The sequence below is a fragment of the Heliangelus exortis genome, chromosome 8 (genome assembly GCF_036169615.1).
Source record: "Heliangelus exortis chromosome 8, bHelExo1.hap1, whole genome shotgun sequence".
Taxonomy (NCBI): domain Eukaryota; kingdom Metazoa; phylum Chordata; class Aves; order Apodiformes; family Trochilidae; genus Heliangelus; species Heliangelus exortis.
Genome location: NC_092429.1, coordinates 27,507,614 through 27,519,705, shown reverse-complemented (window position 1 = coordinate 27,519,705; position 12,092 = coordinate 27,507,614). Strand labels below are relative to the sequence as shown.

Genomic DNA, 12,092 nt, shown 5'->3' with positions numbered 1-12,092 from the left:
TCGATCTGGTTAGATGGCAGAGAGCACACTCTCACCCCAGGAGCAGCAGCAAATGTCACCTCTGGATCTTCAGAACACACTTTTCTGCACCAAGCTGGAGGTGCAGAAACTGAAAAGAGCTCAGCGCCAGAAAGATCATCAACTGGCTGAAGCCAGGAGAGCAACCCAGCACCTGGAGACCATGGTGCATGAGGAAGAGCAGCAGAAAAAAGCAACCTGGAAACACAACCAGGTATGACTTAGCCTGGAAGTCTCTGGGGTTATGTGACTTGAAGCTCTGGTGTAATCAGTACCCAGCTCTTAGTCATTATTTCTACCTACACTAGTCTGGACACACTTGGCATAACCCCCTGTCAAATATGGCAGGGAAAATTATCCAGCCTCCTTAGTTTCAGTATCTGAGGATTTAGAATCAGCAAAGACATTTGTTGAGGGTATGTTGTCACTTGTGTGCCTTTAACTGGTGCAAATGTCCCATCTCTCTTTGCTGTGTTACCTAGTTCATGTCTGCTGCTGCATAGGTTAACTCTGAGTGAGTGTAAAGCCCTGCCTGTGGCCAGAGCAAGGGGTTGAGGTGGGGGGGTACCCTGGGAAACGAAGTAAATTCAAACTTCCTCACCTTGGAAGTGTATTTTGAGTTGCAAGAGCTCGAGTACTGCAGAATGTTTTTGGCTGCTTCTGCAACCCTTGGCTTCTTCAGGTTGGGCTGCTGCTTAAAGCTCTGTTCAGACTGACTGCCAAGTTGCATGCTTCTCCCTGCAGGAGCTGCGTGCTGTGGTACAGCAGCTGCAGGCAGAGCTGCAGGACAAGGCTCAGCAGCTCCAGACTCTGGAGTGGGAGAAATCCCGGGAGCTGCAGGCCCAGGAGCAGAGAGTTCAGCGTTTGAGTCAGCTTCTGGCTCGCAAGGAGCAGCTTCTTCAGGTGAGATGCAGAGAGATTCAAGCTCTGCTTAACTAGTTATGCCCCCTGCCTCCTCCTTCTGTAGCTGACAATGCAAAAACCAGTCTGTAGCTTTCACTCCCTCCAAAGTAGGGAAGGCAAGAGGTGCTTCTGGGTTGGTAAAAGCTGCAGCAGTGCCTGGTGACCCTTGGCAGGTGATAGCCAAGCAGCCCCAGGTGCTGAGGCTCTGCCACCCTGGACGTGGGGAGCAGACCAAGTGTAAGGTGGAGGTAGTTTGCCCTGGCTCTCCTATGGTGCTCTGTGGTGGAGGTTCTGGACTGACACTTGCATTGTGATCCTTTTGGGTGACCTGTAGGAATCAAGGGAACTTCTGCAGTGCCAGCAAAGTTTGGACAAGAGCCCTGCAGCCATGAATGTGATGTTGGAGAAACTGCAGCAGCGAGTCAGCGACAGGGATGCTGCTCTGGAGGTGAGCACAGTCCGCTGGTGATGTCTCTCTCTTTTCCCTGTGGATCAGTCTGTGGGCTGCCATCAGCAGTGGATCCCCTGGGTGGGGTGACCCAAGGGGTGACCATGTCTTCCATGTGCTCTTCATGGCTCAGCCTTCCAGAAAAGTCCTCTGGAAGGGGGAGCTGAGGTGCCCTCCAAAGTGAGCAGTGCCCTGCAGGGCGTTACTGCCCGGTACCCTCCAAAGGGAGTGGTGTGCTGCAGAGCACTGCTACCCCATTCTGAGTGAACATCCCCTCTTACCCTAGAGAGCAGTAGATGAGAAGTTCTTTGCCCTGGAGAAGAAGGAACAAGAGCTGCAGCAGCTGCATCTCTCAATAAGGGAGCGTGGCTGTGACCTGGAGAGGTTGCGCAATGTCCTGTCCAGCAATGAGGCCACCATTCATGTGAGTGTCCAGCAGGGCTGTGGTGTGGTGCCAGAGAAACCTTCCTGTGAATGCTCTGCTCGTTGCTGGAGAGAGCAGCTGCAGGGTGTTGGGTTTTCCCTGGCCCTGTGTGTATCTGGAAAGTTCCTGGGTTACTCTGAATTTCTGAGCTGGGTGCAGAGGTGAATGTGGTGTCTGGAGAGGATGGGGGTGAAGCTGTGTGACTCCACTGGCAAGAGAGACTGGTATTTCCACTCTGCTTAATTCAGGATAAAGTCCCTGTCCCTAGTTGAGCTGCTTCTTTTGTGGTCCCCAGAGCCTGGAGAGCCTTCTGAAAGCCAAAACTCTGGAACTAGAGCAGGTCTCAGCAACCTGCCAAAACCTCCACTGGCTGAAGGAGGAGATGGAGGCCAAATCCCGCAGCAGGCAGAAAGAGCAGGAGGGCATCATCCAGCAGCTGCAGACCTGCCTGCATGACAGAAACAAGGAAGTGGAGGTAGGGACTTCATCTTGGCTTCCTGAGCCTTCAGCTGGTTTGTCTGAAGAGAGAGTGGTTCTAAACCAGAGCCTCCTGAACCTGTGCCCATTGCTGTGGAAGCTGGTTGCTTTGGGCACCTGTCAATACCTGTGCTTGCTGAGACAGGTGCACACAGGCTGAAGAGATTTTTGGCCTTGAACAGCTTGCAGTTCAATGGCAGCAATGTCTCTACACCTCTCCCTTCCTCCCTCTCCTTTCTCAGGAGCTTACAGCAACTCTGCTGTGCAAGTTGGGCCCAGGACAGAGAGAAGTAACAGAGGAGCTGTGCTTGCGTCTCCAGCAGAAGGAGAAGATGCTGCAGGATCTCCTCAGTGACAGGAACCATCAAACCATGGAGCATGATGCTGAAATCAGGGAGCTGCTGCAGGCCATGAGCACCAAGGAGCAGCAGAGCCAAGTGAGTTGTGTGCAGTGCTGCAGTGGGGATGCTGGGCTGCATGGCTCTGGTCTCTGGCTGCTCTTGGTGTAGTCTGGTGGAGCTGCTGAGCATTGGAGAACCACAAAAGGTGCCATTAGCTGTTCCTAGGTTGGTCTCACCAGCATGTGGGAGCAGTGATGAAGCAGCAGCTCTTGTAGCAGTGCTCAGATGTCAGGAGTGGGCAGGGTTTGTGTGTGTGGTGGGGAAGGAGGTGCAGGTCCTCTTAGATATCTGTGCTCCTGGGCTTGGGGCAGCAAAGGGTCCTTGGGAGGGTTGCTGCTTCACATGGGTGTGACCAATCTAGAAAGGAAGACTCTGAGCTGTTTCTAGAGTAGTGCAGAAGTCTGGAGGAAACTCTGCTCCTTGCCTCTGAACTTACATGTTTGTCAAACCAGTAAAGACCACTGAAAAATCCACAGCTTCTGTTGTGCCTGCTCTTGCACATTGGTGTGGTTCAGCATTAGCCAGGATAGTTTGCCTCAAGTTTTCTTTCAGAAAAAGGGGGCTAAAAGGCCAAGCACTGTCTCCTGCTCTTGTCTTTCCTCACTCCTCAGTGGGGTGAGAAAACCTGAGGAGCTTGTTCAGGGTTGGCTGAGTACTTGCCAAGCAAGGCTTGGCCTGAGATGGGAGGGCTGCAGTGGAGTCACTGAGTAGCCAGCAGCAGTAGCTCCCAGGCTGGTTTGCAAAGAACTTCTAGCCTCAAGAGGCAAATAAACGTTGAGGTTTTTTTCCCTTAGTCCATAAGGAATGTGAGGGACAGGGCTCCCACCTCTTTCTTCCCCTGCTTTTCCTGCTCAATCAGATGGCTGCTGAGAAGATGGCCCATGCCTTGGCTGAAAGGAGCTCTGAGTTACAACTCTTACGCCAGCACATGCTGGGGAGGGAGCCTGTGGGGACCCAGTCAGCTGGTGCCAGGCTGTTGAAGGAGGACAAACAGCCCATCCAAGTAAGAACTGTGTTCTTTTTCTCTGCCTGTGGCCTCGGGGCTCCGTGGGGAACTGATTGACACAGGAGGAAATGGGAGAGAACACCACAGAGCACGATAGAAATGAAAGTGGGATTAGGGGAGAGGCTTCCTATAGGAGGAGGAGAAGAAACTGAGAAGCAGAAATGCTGCCTGGATGTTCTGATCTTGATTCCACCAGCCTTTGTCACTCAGTGTCTCCTTTCATTTTGATCAGGCAGTTTTTGAGTCCTTAGGGCACGTGAGAGTATGACAGAAATCCACCCTCTGACCTTCCAGCAATGACCCAGTCCTTCCTTGGGCTGGGCTGCTTCTCTGTATTGTAATCACCTCCCTGACATTGTCACATTCTGGAGGGGACAAGAGAGCTAATTTTAGTTCCCACTAATTCCTGGCAGGGCCTGCTGGCTGTTTGCTGTCTCTTCCACAATTGGAGTTGGTATTTTTAAAACAGCTTTGCTAAAAGCCCCTTGGAGGCTGTACACAACTTCAAGGCTGCATATGCCATGCTCCTGCTTGAGCAGCTGTTAGTGGCTTGTTGGTGAGCTGACATGTTGAATGCTTTTAAGCAGCTGTAAACAGGTTGCTGTTTCTATTCCCAGGATCAAAGTGAGCTCTAGGGACTTCCAGGGTTGTGCATATGGACCCAGCTCAGTGTTTTCCTTCCTGCATGATCCCTTGGGGCCACATCTCTGAAAGATGTAGATCTCTGCAGAGTCTCAGTTGAAAGATGGGTTTGCTGCAGTCAAGTGAAACCTGTTTAGTCCTTACCATGAAGGTGCTCTCTACCAGCAGCCTCCTAGTGCCAAACAAAACAAGGCCAGAGCTTCCAGGCTGCCTGCAATTCCCTTGTCCCCACTGCCTGGCAAGATCCCCTTCGTTGGTTTCTCACAAATCACAGGCATAAGCAAAGCAGCCAACAGCTCTGCTGCTCTCCTGGAGCTCCGAGGAAGCTGTGAGTGCTCTGCTACCTACCAGTAAAGGTGAAAACTTTTTTGTTGCTTTTGTGTTTTCAGGAAATACTGCAAAGAGCTTCTGGAGCTGCAGCCATTTCCAGACCCCCACAAGTGGACAGCAGCTGCAGGACAGAGGGAAGTGAGTGTGGTTACAAAGTCCCCAGACAGGGCCAGGGCTTTTTGGTGAGGGGGAAACATGTTTACATAGGGGAGAGCTTTGAGCAAGAGTGAGTATTTTGAAATGAAGTTGTGCCTTCCCTTTGGGTGATGGTTCAGGGATGTCTGGGGATGGGACCGTGGGAAAGAGAGAGAAAGACTGGTGTTGGGTTTGAGGTGCTTCTACTCAAGAGCTGATGCTGTCCAGTGAGAGGTTTTTGACTGTATGGTTCAGGCTGGGCTGAGACAAGTGCAGCTGGTTTGGGTTTTGCCTTGGGCCAGGACACCTGAGGTTTGGCAGAGGCAGGAGAGCAGGCCTGGGATGTTTGCTGTTGCCTTGGGCTGCTGTGAGGGATGAGGCAGGGAAGAAGAGTGTTTACTGAGAGGCAGTGTGGTGGGGAGCAGAGCATCTGTCTTGCCAGAGAAGGACTCTGTCTGTCCCTGGGGTTGGAGCTGACACACCATAACCCTACAGTAACCAAACTGTCTTTGCAGTTTCGACATCAGCAGCAGAGCTGGAGAAGGATCTTGTTAATGCCAAAGAGGAGTTGGAGCTAATGACAAAGAAGGAAAGAGAAAGCAGGGTGAGCTTGTAATGAAGGCTGTGCTGGTCTCTCTGCTTACAGGAGACCACTGGGCTGCCCTCAGTGGAGGGTTTGGGTTTTGTGAGGGTACCCCCAGTAAGAGAAATGGGATGGCAGCTTGCAGAGGGCTCTTGCTTGTTTTCTGAAGGTTTTCAAGGACTTCTCTTCCCTCCTTAGCGGGAGCTTGCTGCTCTCCAGGCTGTGGTGGCCACACAGGAGGAAGAGCTGCAGGTGCAGGCCTCAGACATAGAGTCATTGACCAGGACCATCCAGATCAAAGAGGATCTCATCAAGGTGAGATAATGCACTGTGCTGGCTCAGTTCCACCTGGGAAGGCTGCAGAAGAGTCTGTGCTTACCCTTTTCTCTCAGGGTAATGTGGCTGCCTGTCCTGGGGTGGTGTTGCTACTGATTTGCCTACAACCCTCTGTTATTTTGGCTAGAAGACACTGACTGTGACCCCCCAGCATGTTGTTATTTGGCTTTTTGCTCCTTGTGTGCCAGACACTGTTCTTTGAGTCCCTTAAACACTGTGCCTTGTGTCCCTTCTCAGTGCTTGCTCCAGGCTGTTTTCTGTGCCTAAGACACTCTGGGTGCTTTGGCATTTTTTGTCTCAGGAGACCTGGGTCTTGCCAAACACTGGAAAATTTTTGGCAGTTGCATTCCAGGGAGGATCATGAAGGTCCAGCTGTCCTTGTTACTGAGCCCTCCTGCTGTTGGTTTTCAGGATCTGCAGATGCAGCTGGTGGATCCTGAAGAAATTCCAGCCGTGGAAAGGCTGACTCAAGAAGTGCTGGTGCTCCGGGAGAAAGTGGCCATAGCAGAGTCACAAGGACAGGAGGCTACTGGAAACAGAAGGCAGCAGGTAGTGTGCCAGGAGAGGCAAGCTTGAGTCTCTTTCTGCTGGTGCTCAGTTACCAGGCTTAATTTTCATCCTTTGGATATGCTGAGATGTCCTTGTTCTTGGAAGCAGGAGGAGGGAATACAAAGGAGGGGGAGGATTGGTTCCCTTCAGCCCTTCTCTCAAAGGCAAAGCCTTTTGGGAGTTCAGGACTGACACTGGACACAAGCAAGAGTGGAAGGGGAAACCCCTGCTTCTCTGGGGCAGCCAGATGCCTCCTTTGATTTCTGCCTCAAAGTTTTGTGCCTTGTCTGTTCTCTCCCACCAGTTGTTACTGATGCTGGAAGGGCTGGTGGCTGAGAGGAACCGGTTGAATGAGGCTCTGCAGGCAGAGAGGCAGCTCTATGGCAGCCTGGTCAAGTTCCACACACACCCAGACAGGTGAGTGAGGCTGCCTTGGCTCTCTGCTGGGGCCAGAGTGAGTGGCCCAGTGGGACAATCCTAAAGCTGTGATCATTCTGAGAGCCCTCAGTGGGAAGGAGAGGGAATCTAGGCAAAGAATCAGGGAGATGTGGCCTTGGGAGTCCCAGTTTAAGGCTGCCTCCTTCCCATGGAGAGGCTGCAGTGACCAGCTGGAAATACTACCTCAAGTCCTCCCACTGCCACTTCTTGTTGAGGCCCTGGCATTTCCATATGTCTTCCCTGTCTTTTGTCCTTTGTGGCTCAGCTTCCAACCCACACTTGGCCACCTTTCAGAGGCTGCTGCCCAATTCCCAACCAACTCTTGATAAGGGTTGATAAGGATTTATCTAGGTGCTCATCCTGGCAGCTGTCCCTCAGTACAGCCTGGCCTGTGTCCTCTCTAATCCCCTGCCTTTTGTGGGGCTGCAGCCTCTGGGATATTTGAGCTACCTGGTGTGCTTTGGGTTAAGTACTGAGGAACAGCTGTGACTGGAAGCCCTTACCATGGGCTGGAGCCTTTTTTTGGAGACCGATGTGCTCAGGGGAGGTTTAGAGGTGAGGCAAGAGGTGGCCCAGCTGCCCGGGGAGCAGTGAAGTGGCAGTCCCGGGTGGAGGGGCCAATGTGATTGTGCCTTTGCTGCAGCCTCTCTCTAACCCTCTTCCTTTTTGTGCCGCGCGTCTGCTCAGTGCTGCGAGAGACCGTACCCTGCAGGTGGCGCTGGAAGGGGCCCAGGAGCTGCGGGGACAGCTGGAAGAAGCTCTTGCAAGAAGTTTGGAGCGTTTGAGCAGGCTGGAGACACAGGGCGACACAGGAGGTGGGGAGCAGGAGCGTGTGAGAGTCCTACCCCAGCATGCCTTCTGAGCACTGACACTCGCCCTCCTGCCACAGAAAACGGTTCACTAACCAAGCCAGCCTTGTCCCACTGACTCTGGGAGGGAATCTTTGGTAGCTAGGAATGGTACAGTAGAACTGGTGCAAGGCTTTTTTTTTGTTGTTGTTGCTGTTGTTTTGGTTTATTTTTGAGCTGCTTTGGAAACGGCGGTCAGTGCAATCCACCTGTGTCTCTCATGTGTTTTCCTGTCTGACCCTCCCCCGTGGCCAGTGATGTATTTGCACATTGAAATCATTCCATTTTAGTTGATTTCCCCTCATCTTCCTTCTCCTCCCATCCCCATGGGCCAAATAAAGATTCCCTTTCTCTGAAGGAAACACCAGATGTTCTCTCTCATCTCCCAAGTGCATGAGTGTGAGTTTTTGTAATCCCTCACCATTTTTCTTACCCAGTGACATTCCCCTCTTGGGTTGATGGCCCAAAATGAGAAGGAGTATATGGAAAAGTGAGTTCCAGTGCCAGAGAACTTGAGAAAGGCCACAAGATGTCGTGGCACTTCCTGGGACTCTTACACAAGTCTTGAGTGCAGAACCAACAATTCATTTTATGTATAAACCAAACCCTCCTCCAGTATTGATGATTTAACTGAGGTTTTTTTTTTTTAACCTTTTGGGTTTTCCTCCCCTAATTCTAAGTTGTCTCAACCTGTCTTCTGAGTGCCTCAAGGGAGAGCTTCCTCCTCTTTTTGGGAGATGGTTTGGGGTGACTTAGACCTGTCCCTGCTCCCAGGGTCTGGGCTGGGTCTGCTCCCTCCCTTGTTACATGCACATCTCACAGGCTCCCCTTCTGCAATGGGCAGGGCCCTCTTTCTGCTTTGCTGGGGACAGTCTTGCTTGTCACCACTGCATAACTTTTCTAGGGCCTGTTTTTGCCTCCTGGGATTGTTAGGGCTGGTGTGAAAGCAGAAATGCAAGAGCAGCTTTCTGATGATCTGTGGGCTATGGATCAGCTCTCTCAACTCCATTGCTTCCCAAGGAAAAATTTTGCACCCTCTTGAGCATCTTGCTGAGGGAGCTGCATTAGGAGGAGGGGGAGCCAAAGAGCTCCATCTTGCTGGGCTGCACCACCTGGAGCTGTGGTGGCTCTGCTGCACATCTCCTTGTGACTGCTTCACAGGGCACTGACCATCCCATGCCTTGCCCCCATGCAGAGCTCTTATCTTCCCTGCCACAGGCAAGGACAGGAGGCAGCACAGCAATTCCTTCATACACAGCAGGTCAGCCCTACTCCTCTGGGTCTGCACCTAGCTATGTGGTGAGTTCAGCAGTTCTCATGTGGCCTGAAGGCTCACAGCTGGTGGCTTCTGGGCAGCTCTGGTACTTGGTTAGCTTTTCCTTTCTGGTGTTTCATCTCATTCCTCTCACCTTTCAGTGTAGCAGCATCGTTGTCCTTCTGCCTTTCACTTTGTAGGAGCCTTTGTGTCCCTTTCCTTTCCACTTTCCTTTCTCCATGCTGGCTCCCTGGTCCCACAGATGCCATGGAGTCCAGGACCCAGCACAGTCCCATTGGCATCCCAGGAGGGGAGTCCTGGCAGCTGCCACCTTTTCTTGCCTGTGTCTTGTTGCAGATCTGGCCTTCCCTCTGTTCCCATCGCTGCTGTCAAGTGCCCCATAGGGGGAGCAATATCCTGGGCTGTGACGTCCCGACTTTTCCACTCTGTTCTTGAGGGCTTCCTTTCATCCCTCTTTTCCCTGCCTGTCCCCTCCTCAGCCCTGTGGGAGGACCAACCCGAGCATCCCATGCCTGGAAGCACCCTCTGCTGAGCTGCAGTGCTTTGTGCTGTCTCACAGCTCTTCACCTTCCCCTCTCAATTTCCCTTGCAACTTCACGTTCCCATCAGTGTGCAGACTGCCAGTGCACCTCAGGGTCCTGTGCCTGTGAGCCATTTGCAATTTCCAACTCATTCTTTTTGCCCTTAAGCAAGGTGGAAAATGGAGGAGCGAAAAACAGCGCTGGGTTTGCATCTCCTTTGGTGGTGGTGGTGGTGATACACAGAGAGCTGAGCAGCTCCTGTCCCCTTCAATTTGTATCCTGCTGTGCTCCTCCTGACATGGAGGGTTCAAGCACTTGGTGAACAGCAGCCTAGGCAGTCTGCTAACATTTCTCTGCTCCCCCAGCACCACCTTCTCCCCCTATTTTTTTTTTCCCTTGAGATTTGTGCTCCCTTTTTTGTGCCCCAGCCCTGGAACTGTGCAGAGCTGTAGGGAATGGTGGGAAGTGGGGTGCTGTACCCTGGCATCAGAGGTGTAGTTCACTCATGCCCCCAGAGCAGCAGCTGTGCCCTCTCAGTCATGGTCACTCAGCTTGAGAGCCATGTGCATGTGGCCCTCAACCCCCCAGCAAAGTCTGCAGTGAAGGGGTTTGCATCCCCTTAAGGCATTGAGCTCCAGCCCTGGTTGCTTTGTCACCTGGCAGCTTGTGTCCCCAGGGGCTGTGCTTTGGCTGAATATCCCCCATGGGACCAGCTTCTTCACTGGGGTGCTGCTGCTGCTTCCAGCTGCCTCTAAGCTTTTTTTGCTCCTGGAACAGTGCTTTTCCATCCAGGCTGTCCTTGCTCCCTGGAGTGAACAGGTTTCACCATTCAGGGTGATGTCTGCCCAGGCTTGGCACTGAGATGCCCCCATTTTTTTCCATTTCCTGGCAGTCGCTTGTTACCAGTGGGTCTCCCAAACGTTGCCACCATTTATGTGCAACTGTGCCCTGCTGCAAGCTGTGCTGCTGGCTGGTCCTTGGCTCTTCCTCCCAGGAGCTAAATGCTTCCCTTGATGGCTTTGCCTTCAGCAGAGACATTTTTTTCTCTCTGCTGCCAGGATTTCTCAGTGTTCTGCTCTGTCTTCTGCCTTGCCTGGGAGCTCCAGACCCGATGGTGATGGGTTTGGCCATGGGCAAAGCAGCTGCAGCTCCTGTGAGGCAGAGGTTGCTCTGGAACCCCTGCACAGCCCCAGGGCTGGTCTTGGGCTCTCCTTTCCCTGGGGAAGAGTCCCAGCCAGGCTGAGCCCAAGCAGAACCCTGCAGCTGTGTGGGAGGAAAGCTGCTCAGGCAAGGGGTACAAGTGCCTGCTCTGGGCTCTGCATCAAGGGGGCAGGAGTAGAGCTGTCTGCAAGCAGAAAAGGATGTCCCCAGCTCTATGGGTCGGGGTGGGTCTGAGCCTTTCATGGGCTGTAGCATGGGACACGAGTGTCCCCAAGAGCTCAGTGCCACACATGGCAGCAGGACTTGGGTGATGAGGAGAGGCTGGTTGGTTGGTGGTGCTCTCCTGGAGCTGCCCCTGTCTGGGCAGGCAGTGGTGTGAGGTGTACCCCTGGGCTCCTTCCCCTGAGCCTCCCTGCCCCACCATGGGCTGCTGCTGTGAAGTGGGTGCAGGGTGGGTGTCACCTGTGTTGGGGCAGCAAATATGAGGTGATCTGAAGGCAGGGATGGGGAGAGGGCAGGTGCCATCCTTGTGGCAGCTGGGGCTGTCCCCTCCTTTGGTGCAGGGCCAGCACAGAGTGATGGGTTGGATCTCCGGGGGGGGGGGTGCAGAGAGGAGGTGGTGAGGCACAAGGACATCGGGGGGATTTCAGCCCTGTGCTGGAACACAGGAGGAATGTGTGAGAGTGGGTGCTTGCCCCGGGGCTGCCTGCAGTGGCCATGAGCATCAACGGGGAGGAGGGGACAGAGGCATTCCTGCTGTGGCCACTTCTTTGAGTGCCTCCCTGTGCTGTGCTGTCCCCTAGGTCAGGCCACAGGCTCAGATGCTGATGACACCAGCACCAACAGCATCAAGGAGGAGGCAGCCCATGGCCTGGCAACCCAGCAGGTGAGTCAGGGCAGCGTGGCACTGGGGTGGTAGAGCTGTGCACTGTGCCACTGCCAGGCTGTGTCCTGGTCCCTTTAGAAACATCCCTGTCACCTTCTGCCTTTCTCTCTCTCTAGAGCAGCCCCCAGGCTCCTAAGGAAAACCGGAGCACAGAAAGGACCCTGATGGAGAGCACAGCTCCTGCTGTGCCAGGGAGGGAGCTGCGGGCAGAAGCAGAGCTGCGGGAGCTGAAGGCACAGCTGGAGGAAGCCGGCTTCTCCTCTGTCTCCCATATCAGGTAAGAGCCCTGGGACTCTGGAGCCAGGGGGTGGCAGTGTCTTGAAGGGGGGGGGGAGGTACCCTGCAATCCAGCCCCGGCCTGCCCTCCACAATGCCTTTTGCCCCCAGGAAGGCGATGCTGAGCCTGTACCTGGAGAACGCCGAGCTGAAGGAGCGGATGGGTGAAGCCACGTCGCTGCTGGAGAGTGGGGAGCAGGAGGAGGCTTGGCTGGGCAGCCCCCCGGCCCCCGAGCCCTGCAGGCTCCAGCGGAAGAGCCACAATGCCCTTGAGGACCGCCCAGCCGGTGGCAGTGGGGGTGGCCAGGGAGTTCTGGCAGAGAGGGGAGCTGTACCTGCTAAACGCCCAGCCCTGGAGGCACGGTCCCAGGATGACACGCCTAAAAGACCTTGTCCTGGCACCCTGGGTGGAGGAGATGGTAGCCATGTAAGTG

The 12,092-nt window shown here is 53.8% G+C and overlaps 1 protein-coding gene across 12 annotated transcripts in view; it reads left to right on the top strand.

Annotated features, from left to right (window-relative positions):
* The window catches only part of PDE4DIP (phosphodiesterase 4D interacting protein), a 33,983-nt gene that overhangs the window by 14,495 nt on the left and 7,396 nt on the right, over positions 1–12,092 (top strand). For all 12 annotated transcript variants that reach the window (XM_071751238.1, XM_071751243.1, XM_071751240.1 and 9 more), the window contains 16 exons: positions 14–232; positions 763–921; positions 1,256–1,369; positions 1,656–1,793; positions 2,089–2,268; positions 2,513–2,707; positions 3,531–3,674; positions 4,709–4,787; positions 5,300–5,388; positions 5,566–5,682; positions 6,115–6,252; positions 6,557–6,669; positions 7,378–7,505; positions 11,300–11,382; positions 11,499–11,659; positions 11,770–12,085. In XM_071751238.1, coding sequence (XP_071607339.1) covers positions 14–232; positions 763–921; positions 1,256–1,369; positions 1,656–1,793; positions 2,089–2,268; positions 2,513–2,707; positions 3,531–3,674; positions 4,709–4,787; positions 5,300–5,388; positions 5,566–5,682; positions 6,115–6,252; positions 6,557–6,669; positions 7,378–7,505; positions 11,300–11,382; positions 11,499–11,659; positions 11,770–12,085 — 2,373 coding nt within the window. The remainder of the gene's footprint in view (positions 1–13; positions 233–762; positions 922–1,255; positions 1,370–1,655; positions 1,794–2,088; positions 2,269–2,512; positions 2,708–3,530; positions 3,675–4,708; positions 4,788–5,299; positions 5,389–5,565; positions 5,683–6,114; positions 6,253–6,556; positions 6,670–7,377; positions 7,506–11,299; positions 11,383–11,498; positions 11,660–11,769; positions 12,086–12,092) is intronic.